General features: G+C 49.6%; 1 protein-coding gene across 1 annotated transcript in view; it reads left to right on the top strand.

The window, feature by feature from the left end:
* The first annotated feature begins 2,702 nt into the window (after nucleotides 1-2,702).
* E4f1 (E4F transcription factor 1) overlaps nucleotides 2,703-12,415 on the top strand; it is an 11,346-nt gene continuing 1,633 nt past the window's right edge. Inside the window, exons 1-10 of the mRNA XM_031352029.1 lie at nucleotides 2,703-2,932; nucleotides 6,178-6,329; nucleotides 8,046-8,157; nucleotides 10,248-10,441; nucleotides 10,529-10,649; nucleotides 10,808-10,960; nucleotides 11,061-11,227; nucleotides 11,554-11,763; nucleotides 12,139-12,244; nucleotides 12,350-12,414. Of these exons, the coding sequence (XP_031207889.1) occupies nucleotides 2,782-2,932; nucleotides 6,178-6,329; nucleotides 8,046-8,157; nucleotides 10,248-10,441; nucleotides 10,529-10,649; nucleotides 10,808-10,960; nucleotides 11,061-11,227; nucleotides 11,554-11,763; nucleotides 12,139-12,244; nucleotides 12,350-12,414 (1,431 nt within the window). The 5' untranslated portion in view covers nucleotides 2,703-2,781. The remainder of the gene's footprint in view (nucleotides 2,933-6,177; nucleotides 6,330-8,045; nucleotides 8,158-10,247; nucleotides 10,442-10,528; nucleotides 10,650-10,807; nucleotides 10,961-11,060; nucleotides 11,228-11,553; nucleotides 11,764-12,138; nucleotides 12,245-12,349; nucleotide 12,415) is intronic.

Raw genomic sequence — 12,415 nt, 5'->3', positions numbered from 1 at the left:
TGTGCTCGAGGCTCTTCCCCACTTTCTTTTCTATTAGTTTCAGTGTATCTGATTTTATGTGGAGGTCCCTGATCCACTTGGACTTAGTTTTGTACAAGGAGATAGGAATGGATCGATTTGCATTCTTCTACATGCTAACTGCCAGTTGAGCCAGCACCATTTATTGAAAATGCTGTCTTTTTTCCACCTTATGGTTTTAGCTCCTTTAGACAGTGCTCTTAACTGCTGAGCCATCTCTCTACCTCCCCTTTAACTCTCTTAAAATTTGTGTGTATTTACTAGTGTGTCAGGTGGATATGCATGCATTTATCGCCTCAGTGTGGCTTGGATTGAACCTTCAGGGCTTTTCATAGCTTTTATTAGTATCATGCTTCTGAGATCTTAAAGTTACATTTGCCTATTTTATTTGTGTGTGTGTATGGTTTGTGCCATGGAATGTGTGTGCGGGTCAGAGTACAATTTGTGCAAGTTGGTTGTCTCCTCCCATCATGCGGCTCTTAGGGATTGAACACAGGTCATCAAGCCTAGGAGGAAACTGCTTTTACCTGATGGGCCATCTGATGACTGGTATCTTAAAACAAAAACCCTATATTTTAATGTGTATGTGTGTGCATGCACACAGCACTTGTGTATATGCAAGTGAGTGTTGCATATGTGTGTGGATGTTTGCTTGCCACAGGGTGCATGTGAAGTTTAGAGGCCATCATCCTCTTTGTGGGTCCTGGGGATCAAACTCAGGTCGCTAGGCTTGGTGGCAGATGACAGGTAGCAGCCATCTCATGAGCCCCATGATTGCTATCTTAAGAGGATTAACCCAGCAATAGTTTCAAGAAGCTACTTAAAAATAAGGTGGGCTGGCAAGATGGCTCAGCAGGGAAGAGCACTGACTGTTCTTCCAAAGGTCCTGAGTTCAAATCCCAGAATCAACCACCCGTAATGAGATCTGACGCCCTCTTCTGGTGCATCTGAAGACAGCTATAGTATACTTATTTATAATAATAAATAAATCTTTGGATCTGAGCCAGCGGGGCAGACCAGAGTGAGCAGAAGTCCGAAATTCAATTCCCAACAACCACATGAAGGCTCACAACCATCTGTATAGCTAGCTACAGTGTACTTATATACATAAAATAAATAAATCTTTAAGAAAATAAATAAAAATAAGGGCTGGAGAGATGGCTCAGTGGTTAAGAGCACTACCTTCTTCTTCTGAAGGTCCTGAGTTCAAATCCCAGCAACCACATAGTGGCTCACAACCATCTGTAATGAGATCTGATGCCCTCTTCTGGTGTGTCTGAAGATAGCTACAGTATATTTACATATAATAAATCTTTGGGCAGGAGTGAGAAGGAAAATAAATAAAAATAAATAAAAGGGACTTGCAAACAATACAAAAAAAAAAGTCAAATTATATAAGTATGTTCACAGCAACACTTTATGTTAGCCAAAATGATAGACACAAGTTGAATGTAAATGAAATATAAATACATTGCTTATACAATGTAATATTATTCAATAATTCTCTTTCTGTTTCTCTTCTCCCTTTTCCCCCTTCTCTTATGTCCTAGTTTGGCTTTGAACTCCCTATTTAGCTAAGGATGAACTTGAACTCTTGCCTCCACTTCCCCTAAATGCTGGAATTAACCTGATTAATTTTTATTATTTTTTAATAATAAAAAATTATTTTATTTTATTCATTTTGTGCTTGGTATGTGAGCTGGCTACCAAACTGAGCTACAGTCGGTACAGGTTTTGATGATGAAAATGTTCTAGAACTAAGTCAGACATATTTCCAGCACCAGGTTACCAGCCATGGGGAGCTACAAAGCCAGACCTTGTCTCAGATCAACACACAAACCAATCAGTTAACCAGTTTGGTGATGAGGGCTCAACAACGGTCAGTAGTAAATGTCACAAATGGCCATTTTTAAAAAAGATTTATTTATTATTATAAATAAGTACACTGTAGCTATCTTCAGACACAACAGAAGAGGGCATTAGATCCCATTACAGATGGTTGTGAGCCACCATGTGGTCGCTGGGATCTGAACTCAGGGCCTTTGGTAGAGCAGTCAGTGCTCTTATCTGCTGAGCCATCTCACCAGCCCCCACAAATGGCCATTTTTATGTATACTTTTCAAAACTTAAAACTAAAAGTTTTTGGAAAGGGGCACAAGAACTATCTCCAAGTGGAGTTTTTTTCTTATGCCCCGGGAATTCTGACATTGCAAACCTGGTCTGAGTCCAGAATTCTATATTGGGTAGTGACCCTAAAGAGTTCAGATTCTCCGGGTGGCTAAGAGCACATTGGCTGTTATTCCAGAGTATCCAGGTTCAACTTCCAATACCTACATGTAACTTCATCTGTAATTCCAGTTCCGGATCAGACACCCTCTTCTGGGCTCGGCGGGCGCCAGGCAAGCACGTGGTGCACAGACATGTATGCAAACAAACTATCCATACACATTAAAAAACAAAAAAACAGTGAGAGAGAAGGAGAGTTCTTTACTTCACGGATAGTTCACCCTCAGCCAAGTCCCACCAACTTAACACGACCAGCCGCACGCGCTTCTGCCCTCAAGTCCCGCGCTGCAGGCTCCCGGAGCGCCAAGCCCCGCCCCTGCCTACGAGCTGGACCGCAATCCGCATCCCCACCTCCTTGCCTGTCAGTCAAATTCGTTCTCGTCCCGCCCCCTGCCTGTAGGACACGCAGCCCCGGGTCGGCCCGTTGTTATGACGACATGGTCGTAAATCCGCCATCTTCCTGTGGCGCGTTGCGACATGGAGGGCGCGATGGAAGTGCGGGTGACGGCCGCTCATACGGCAGAAGCCCGGGCCGAAGCCGGGCGTGAGGCGGGCGAGGGCGGGGTGGCGGCGGCGGCCTTGTCCTCCGGCGGCTTCCTTGGGCTCCCGGCGCCTTTCAGCGAGGAAGGTAACGAGGCTGCAGAAGCCCGGTGCGGCCCGGGCGCGGGCGGCTCTGCCCGAGTCCGGGCTCCTCGAGGAGACGTCAGTAAGCCTCCACGACTCTCACAGGTTCCCCCTCCGACCTCTCGCCCGCCGGGCTCAACGCAGAGGCTCACAGGGAGCCCGTTCCTCCGGCCCCCAAGCTAGATCTGGCCAAACAAATGTCGCTCGCCCCCTCTAAAGCGCTCCTAAGCCCCAGCTCCCGCGTCCCCTCTGCCACTGCGGCCTCAGCCCGGGCGGAGCTGGAGGCGGGCCGCCCTGTCAGAAGGGATTAGGGACCTGACCCGGAGAGGCCGCACCGCCCCACTGAGGACCCGGGTCTTCCCCACGGGGTGGAGCGACGATTCCAGGAATGTGCCGAACACCCCCGCTCTATCCGACTTTTGCCATTCCTTAAACCAACCTCGAAAGGAGAGCTATTATTACTACTCTTCACTTCAGAGATGAGGATAATTGGGGCTCAAGGGTTGTAAAGTTGTTAGGTCGTCCTACAGGTTCCTGTCAGGATCAGATTGGAGCCAGGGCCCTAGCTCCTCTCTTAAACCCTTTAATTTTTCCTAAGAGGATGGGAAAGAGTTAAAGTTGTGTCTGTATGCTGAGGGCTGGGTTGGGTAAACTAAGGATTACTTCTCTAGGTACTGATGTCTTTCAGAGATTGTTTGGATATGAACTGTGCATTAGTTCCACGGAGCTGTAGATTTGACCAGACAGGAAGTGGTTTGGCTCGTATTATTGGTATATTGCTGTTCTTGGTCACGAAAGGATTCAGTCCCATTTTTTTTTTCTCTCTCTCTTATTTCAGCTTGGAGAGAGTCAGTTACAGTCTCAGGGAACTCTTTGGAGTTTCTGGGTTTTTTTTTTTGTTTTTGTTTTTAAGACATGGTCTCACTATGTAGATTTGGCTAGCCTTGAACTCACAGAGATCGTCCTGCCTCAGTCTCCCCCTTGCTGGGATAGAGGCATGTGCTTGTAGGTTCTTGGGTCTACTCATTACAGTGGTTCTCAGCCTTCCTAATGCTTCCAACCTTTAATACAGTTCCTCATGTTGTGGAACTCCTAGCCAGAAAATTGTGCTGTTGCTACTTCATGACAGCAAGTTTGCTACTGTTATGAGTTGTAATGTAAATATCTGATACCGACCACCAAGGGGTCCAGACCCACCTGTTGAGAACTGCTGGTTTATGGTCTTTCCTCATTGTGAAATGGGATAGGTGTGTCCTTTTCTGGGTCAGGGGCTCCTTCAGTATCAACATCTTGGTGCTGAGTCAGACTCTAAATGAGTGGGTTGGGAGGGGTAAGGCACTCCAGTGCTTGGTTTGTGAGTATGAGCCGAGTGGAGGGCACCACCCTCTTTCAGGTGGCTTATGGGCCTGTCATAGCTTAGGTTTGGCCTCTTATTTGGTCATTAATTTGTCTTGACTCCTCCTTGTCCCAGGCTGGGTTTGACTTTGATGTGGGACTGAGTATAAGACAGTGGAACCTGGCAGACTGTTGTGGAAGCTGAGTCTGGCTCAGTTCAGTGACCTCGAACCTTAGCAGTCTCTCTAGGATGGACTAAGTCATCCCTTTCCCGGGGTGTTGGCATGATTTGGTTAAATTCTTAGGTGCTGAGTTGGAAGGATGGTTCAGTGGTTAAGAGTACTTGTTGCAGCTGGGTGGCGCATGCCTTTATTAATCCCAGCACTTGGGAGGCAGAGGCAGGCAGATCTCTCAGTTTGTAGCCAGTCTGGTCTACCGAGTGAGTTCCAGAACAGCCAGGGCTACACAGAGAAACCCTGTCTTGAAAAACAAAACAAAACCAAACAACAATAACAAAGTGCTTGTTGCTCTTGCAGAGGACCTGGGTTCAATTCCCAGCACTTACACAGTAGTTAATAAATGTAAATGGCTGGGCGCAAATGGCTGGGCGCACGCCTTTAATCCCAGTACTTGAGAGGCAGAGGCAAGCGGATTTGTGAGTTCGAGGCCAGCCTGGTTTACAGAGTGAGTTCCAGGACAGCCAGGGCTACACAGAAAAGCCCTGTCTCCAAAAAGAGAGAGAGAGAGAGAGAGAGAGAGAGAGAGAGAGAGAGAGAGAGAGAGAGAGAAATTTTTTTATAATTTTATTTCATGTGCATTGGTGTCAGATCCCCTGGAACTGGAGTTACAGACAGTTATGAGCTGCCATGTGTGCTGGGGATTGAACCTGGGTCCTCTGGAAGAGCAGCCAGCAGCCAGTCCTCTTAACCACTGAGCCATCTTTCCAGCTCCCAAAAACAATTCTTCTGTAGTCATTATACATTAGGGGTTCAGTGAGGAGGAAGTGTCTCCTGCTAGTGAGGGGCCCAGATGCAGTTGATGTGCATGTGTAACTGCTTTGGACTGCTTTATGCCTGGAGTAAATTCTGGAGCAGGATGCCCAATGGGGCAATGTAGCATCAGAAGAGAGAAAGGAAGAGGCAGGGTTTGGGTGTGTTCCAGTGGTAGAATTGTTTGCTTAGCATGTTCAAAGCTGGTTTTCAGCACTGTGTGCATACATATACAAAATAGTAGGATTGGTCAGGGGTGAGGGCTCCTGCTAGTCTGTGTTTTTAAAAGCTGGCCTATTAGCTAGTTCTTTATGAATATCAACCTTCTAAAAGTCCTTGTTGTGCACCAGATATACTAATTAGCCCACTTTATTCTTCTCAAGATGTGGAAATAATTTCAGGATGGCAAGCGAGATGCTTACACATTCAATCACAAGCAGTCCTAAATTTTTTAAATTCTGGGGATCCAAACTCAGAGGTCTTACACATGCTAGGCAAGTGCTCTACCATTGAGCTACATCCCCAACTCCCCAATAATCTTAAATTTGGGTCCTCTGCTGTCTCCAAGCTTGCTTGGGTGAGTTCCTGTGCCTCCCAGCCTCTCCCTCCCTGGGCTGGAAGGTGGGGACTTTGGATATGACAGCTTCAGTGTAATCCTTACAGGATAAATGTGTGGTCAGGGTAACTCTGTACAGAATGCTGGTCTTTCTGGGAGGCCTTGCTTCTGTAGACCGCTAAAGGATGGGGTTAGACCTTAGACTTCCCCAGCCTTGGATGCTCCAATGTGTTCCCAGCAGCCCCTGGGTGAGCAGGCATACCAACTCTGGTTTGAGGCCATCCTTGGGTATCTCTTGTCTCAGCCTTGAAGGGAAGCTGGATGAGACCCTGATTGCTGCCAGTCCCTTTGACATCAGGCTTATTGCAGATGAGGATGATGTGCACAGATGTGGCCGCTGCCAAGTGGAATTCACTGCCTTGGAGGACTTTGTCCAGCACAAGATTCAGAAGACCTGCCATCGGGCCCCACAAGAGGCCCTGCCCACCACCCCTGCCACCACTGCACTGCTGGACCAGGAGGTGAGTCCATGCGAGCTGCTCCCGTCCTCACTCCTCTGATTTGACTCATTTGTGAAACAGGGTGTTTTGACCAACCTGTGTAGACCAGGCTGTACTAGTAAGAGGGTTGTGGTGCTTTCCATGGCCTGGGGTAACTTAACCTCAGCAGCCCACATAGCTATAGGTGTGTGTGTGTGTGTGTGTGTGTGTTTCCTTTCTTGTGTGTGAGGATCTCTTAGCTTTAGAGATCATGGAAACTTTTGTCTTTTTCCTCATCTCCTGTCCTATACATATGGTTCCCAGGGATCTCTTGAAGTAGGCCCTTCTGGGTCCTGGTACCAAAGGAAGATAAGCCACTTGATTGGATCCCAGTGATATGTTTGGGGATGTACTCACTCTCTTACTAAATTAGACAGCATCCCTATGAGATGGGTCCTCTCTCATCAGTCTTATTGGGTAGAATTTAGAAGAGGTTCTGGCCAGGACTGGTAGTATAAGTCTGTGATCCCAGCTACAGAGGAGGCTACTGCAGAAGGATTTCAAGTTTAAGGCCTACTGCAGAAGGATTTCAAGTTTAAGGCCAACTTGGGCTACAGTGTAAGTTTGAGGCTGTCTTAGACAACTTAGATTCAAAATAATAATATAAAGGAGGTTGGAGTAATGACTCAGTGGTTAAGAGCAAGCACTTGCTGTTCTTTCAGAGAACTCAGGTTCAGTCCCAGCACTTGTATAGCAGCTCACAACCATCTGTTACTCCAGTTCTATGGATTCTGATGCCCTCTTTCTGGCCTTTGTGGGTACTAGGCACACATGTGGTGTATGTACGTACATACATACATACATACATACATACATACACATACACACACACACACACACACACACACACACACACACACACGCAAAACACTCATATGTAAAATAAAAATAAATACATCTTTTATATTTTTACAAATGAAAAGAAGCCTAGGAATATAGCTCTATAGTAGAATGTCTATTTATCCTGCGTAAGGCTACAGGTTCAGTCTCTAGTACTCTTGCTCCAAGACAAGGGAGCCTCTAGGTCAGTGGTTCTCAACCTGTGGGTTGTGACCCTTTTGGAGTTGTCAAACAATCCTTTCACAGGGTCACCCAAGACCATTAGAAAACACAAGTATGTACATTATGATTCATAATAGTAGTAAGGTTACAGATATAAAGTAGCAACAAAAATAATTTTATGGTTGGGGGGTCACCATGCCCGCCTTGAGGAACTTGTATTATATCATGTGGCGTTAGGAAGGCTGAGGAGCTTTGCCAGGAATGTCAGTGGCCTCAGGCTCTGAGTAGGGAGCCGTACAGACCGCAGTAGAAAAGGACTAACTCTCCAGTCCTGCCCTTATTACTTGCCCCCTCCCTATGTCTTCACAGCCATGGAGTCCTTTCTTCTGACCGTCTAGCTGTGCTGGTGGGGTGGGGGTTACTGCACTCCTACAGCTGGGCTAGCTGCAAACCCTCACTGTTTATGCCCTCTGATCTGTGTCCAGGCCATGGTAGTCAAGAGGTGTTAGACTGATTGGGACTGACCCAGACTCTGGGGCCAGGCTGCGAGTCAGGCTTAGAGCCATGCTCCTTCAGGAGCCCACCCTACAGCCTTCCTGTAGGACATAGACTGAACTAGAAGGAAGTCCCCTTCTTCTACAGAGGGAGTGGGGGTTCTTCTTTGAATTCTGCATCTGTTTGTGACCACATTGACAGGTGGTACCCACAGCAGCAGAGGGAGGTCCAGAGGAACCCATCACTGTGGCCCACATCGTGGTGGAGGCCACCTCTCTAGCAGAAGACATCAGCCATGCTCCTGACCTTGTTGGTAAGCCAGCTATCCACGGGTCACCCTCAATTCTAAGGGATTGCTTGATGGCTGATTATGTCAGGGCTGGAGGATCTCCACTGCTCATATCCTTTACTCTCCCAAGAGCCAGGCCTGTCCACACAGGCCTGCCTAAACCTTCTGTGAGCCTTCCCCTAGGCAGTCCCTTCAAGAGGAGGATCAGTAGCCACTGTGCTCTTTTAGGAAGGGGGGTCCAGGACATTTCTTACTGCCCAGAGTACTTGTAGGCATTGGGAATCTTGGGGGTGTACATCACTGTGAACTTGTCTCTCTCCCGTGCATTTGCAGGCCACCTCTGTCCTGGTCCTCCCTAGCATCTTCTGCACTCCTCTGCCACCTGATCATTCCTTCCTGTCCCTCTGCTTGTTTACACTGGCATGAGGATTGGTGCTCTGGTTCTTGTTGGGCTTTATGAGCATATAACGCCAAGCCTCTTTGATGGCTAATGCTTTCAATTGAAGTGCTCACTGACTGCCGTGGAAAAGGGCTACTGAGAGGCCTGGGTTGGGTCAAGTGCTCATTAATTGGAGACTTTGCTGAGGAGCCAGGGAGCATTCAAAGGGCATTCTGGGCTTGGTCAGGTGGAGGGGTCAAGAGACTGAGTTCAGGAAAGGGATAAGTGTTCAAAAGCCATTGAAGGATAATGGATGTTGGGAAGATAATGCCCAGTGCTCTGCTGGGACCAGGGCAGGTGGATGAATGGGCAGGTGGGCAGGAAGGGATTGAGACACGATAGAGCTTGACCCTGAGAAGCTCTGACATTCAGCTGGGACAGGAAGCAGAAAGCTCTGTTGAGGAAGGAGGCCTCTGAACACATCACTCTTCCCGAGGAGGCCCCTGCACACCTGTCTGAGTTTCTGCTGCCTTTCTCAATGTCCCTGCAACAGGGAGACTCACCCCTTGACACTCAGACTTTGGAATGTTGTCACATGGGGGTGGGGCCCTGGCACATAGTTTAGTTTCTATGGTGGGTGGTGGTGTTTGGGTTCTGATGTGTAACCAGGCTCTACCAGCTGGGTCCTTTGCCACCCACTCCCAACCTCCAGTCATTTTAAGCTTTGGCGTAGTACAGCATCCCCTCTTCAGAGACCTCTGCTTTCTGTATTCTTTGCAGGCACCCCAGGGGAGGGGGTCCAGGGGCCGCCAGCATTTCTGATGACCTGGGTAAAGAAAAGGGAGTGGGCTGGTCAGTAGGGGCTGCGTGGGGTGGCAGAGTATCAGCTCTAGGTTCTCTGCATCCTGTCTAGTACAAAGGAATTTCCTCTTGGGCTGGTGCACCTGTGTTCCTCACCCATCAGGCCTGTCCTTTGAGAAGGGACTTTTTTGAGCACTGGGCTGGAGCATGGGCGAGAGATGCCCTTAATTGTTTGAGTCATGGTGCTCACTCATTCTGTTTTGAGAGAATGGCTTGTCAAAACACAGCCAGGGGATGGAGATGGCTCAGCTAGTTCCCACTCATCACCTCTGAGCAGAAAATGTGAAGTGTGTTTGTAGTGTGGCTCCTCAGCATCCTCCGGGAACTGCAAAATCCTGACACTCTCTTCTCTAGCTATCTCAGTGTCAGGTTTCTGCAGGCAGTTCAGCGCATGGATCTGGCGAGGCCTGCCTGTCTACCCACTGACAGCCAAGGCCAACAGACAGCCTCCAGAATTCTCTCTCCTTTATATTGTCGGGATTGGGACCATCCAGCAGAAAAAAACGCAGGGAGCTGACCTAGGATGTCCACTGCCTATTTACATGGGTATCCTGTTGTAGGACTGAGCCCCTGTGTCTCTTGGCATAGGGGATGGGATATCTCCTCATGGAGAGTGTCCATATTGGGCACAGTCTTTGTGTCCGTCAGACAGCTCTACTGAATTGGACGTGGTCTCTCTACCATGTTAGGTTGCCTGTAATGGCTGCTGCATGGATTTCCCTCGGTGCAGATTGGATCTAAGTTTTAAGCACTAGGACTGGGGTGGTGCATGACCTAGTTAGTTCTGTGGCTTCCAGTGGACTCCTGTGGAGGGATCCTTATGGACAGGGCTGTGATAGGTCTTGAGGCTCATGTTAACTTGCCTCTCCCTCAGGAAGTGGGCACATCAAAGAGGTCATTGTGGCTGCTGAGGCAGAGCCAGGGGATGGCGAGATGGCAGAGGCTCCAGGCAGTCCTAACCATCAGGAACTTGGGCTTATTGGGGAGGGCGAGCAGGCCCAAGTCAAGCTGCTGGTGAACAAGGAAGGCCGCTACGTGTGCATGCTATGTCACAAGACCTTCAAAACGGTGAGCCCCTGGGGCCCACGGCCCACTGGCTCCCCTCCCTGTTCCTATCCAGTGAAGTGCCTTGAGCCTTACTGCCCTTCCTCACAGGGCAGCATCCTCAAGGCCCACATGGTAACACACAGCAGCCGCAAGGACCATGAGTGCAAGCTCTGTGGGGCCTCCTTTCGGACCAAGGGCTCTCTCATCCGGCACCACCGACGGCACACTGGTATGTGAAGAGGGGGTTAGAGCTACACTAAGTAACCTGCTGGTTGGCTCTAGGGGACCCTACAGCTTGCCTGTATCCTTCTAGATGAAAAGACCTGGTGTCCCCTCAACACAGGACATTGTCCATCTCCCACCGGGGGCTGACTGTTCTCTCTACAGATGAGCGCCCCTACAAATGTGCCAAGTGTGGAAAGAGTTTCCGAGAGTCAGGCGCACTGACTCGGCACCTCAAATCTCTCACTCCGTGCACAGAAAAGATCCGCTTCAGTATAAGCAAGGACACAGCTGTGGGCAAAGAGGAAGTGCCTGCAGGTCAGCTTGGGGGAGAGGCAGCCTGCCCGAGTTCCTGGGACTGGGGTTCCCCAAATTGGCTACCAGGCTCTTCAAGGACACATTGAACTCTGCCTTAAAGGGTCCAGTGCCTCCACTGTGGGGACAGTGACATCATCAGTGGCAGGAGAACCCATGGAGACATCACCTGTGATTCACTTGGTGACAGATGCCAAGGGCACTGTCATCCATGAAGTCCATGTCCAAATGCAGGAGCTTCCCCTGGGCATGAAAGCCCTGACCCCAGAGGTAGGTGCTGCTTCTAAGCTTTGATCACAGTGCCAGGTTGTGTTCAGATCTTGCCTTCAGTAGGACCAGGACAAGCTTACCTCCTGCCCCACCCCAAGAAAACACATCAGGTTGTGGTGAGAACTGTGTAGATAGCATGTCAAGGCAGGGAAGCAGCAAGGAGCGTGAGTTCAAGTCTAGGGAGAACAAAGGCAGCTGGCTGTGCAGCATGGGGCTCCAGAGATGGGCCTGTCAGGAGTCTGCCGTGTGGGGGAAGGGGATGGGCGCCCTGAGCTGGGCTGCCTGGCAGACCTCTCCTTCCTTCTTTCCCTCCACCTCCCTTACAGTCCCCAGGCTCTGAGGAGCTTCCCTGTTCCAGTGAGAACAGCCATGAGAACCTGCTACATCAGGCCATGCAGAATTCTGGCATCGTCCTTGAGAGGGTCACTGGGGAGGAGAGCACTCTGGAGCCAGCCCCTCCCTCTGGCTCCAGTCCCCAGTCCCTGGGAGATGGACCCCCAGAGCTGCCACTGCTGAAGGTGGAGCAGATAGACACAGTAGGTTTCTGTTACTGGCAGGTTCCTTCTGATGGGGCTGACCCAAAGTCTGCTTCTCATGCAGGGGTGGAGGTGGGGGTAGAGTGGGGGGTGGGGATAGGGGGCTGCTAGCTGCCTCATTCATTTTATTTAGGCTTTTTTTCTGACTTTTGAGAAACAGTCTAGTATAATCTAGATTGCTTCAAATTTACAGTGTTGGCCTCAATTCTTGGTTCTCCGGCTTCTGCTGGGTACTGGAATTCCAGGCATGCAGCACCATGCTGGCTTGAAAAGCAGCGCTGCTTTATGCTTAACTGTTCCCTAGACTATTACTCCCTCCTTACCTAAGGCCCGGAAGGCAGTAGGTACTGGAGTTGGTCCGTGGTCTCCCAGCAGGTGGCCAGTGAGGCTGCCACTGTGCCCAGGACCCACCCGTGCCCTCAGTGCAGTGAGACTTTCCCAACGGCAGCCACGCTGGAGGCCCACAAGAGAGGTCACATAGGTGGGTAGCAGGGAGGTGAGGGGTCCACGGGTAGGGTGGTCTGTGGGCTGGCAGCTGGTGGGCTTGTGGGTGGTGAGAATGCCCTGACATTGGGTATGGCTTCAGGGCCGAGGCCATTCACCTGCACACAGTGTGGCAAGGCCTTCCCCAAAGCCTACCTGCTCAAGAAGC

This window comes from Mastomys coucha, unplaced genomic scaffold, assembly GCF_008632895.1.
Source record: "Mastomys coucha isolate ucsf_1 unplaced genomic scaffold, UCSF_Mcou_1 pScaffold5, whole genome shotgun sequence".
NCBI classification, from domain to species: domain Eukaryota; kingdom Metazoa; phylum Chordata; class Mammalia; order Rodentia; family Muridae; genus Mastomys; species Mastomys coucha.
The sequence above is the reverse complement of the archived record's forward strand: the minus strand, read 5'-3'. Positions and strand labels throughout refer to the sequence as shown.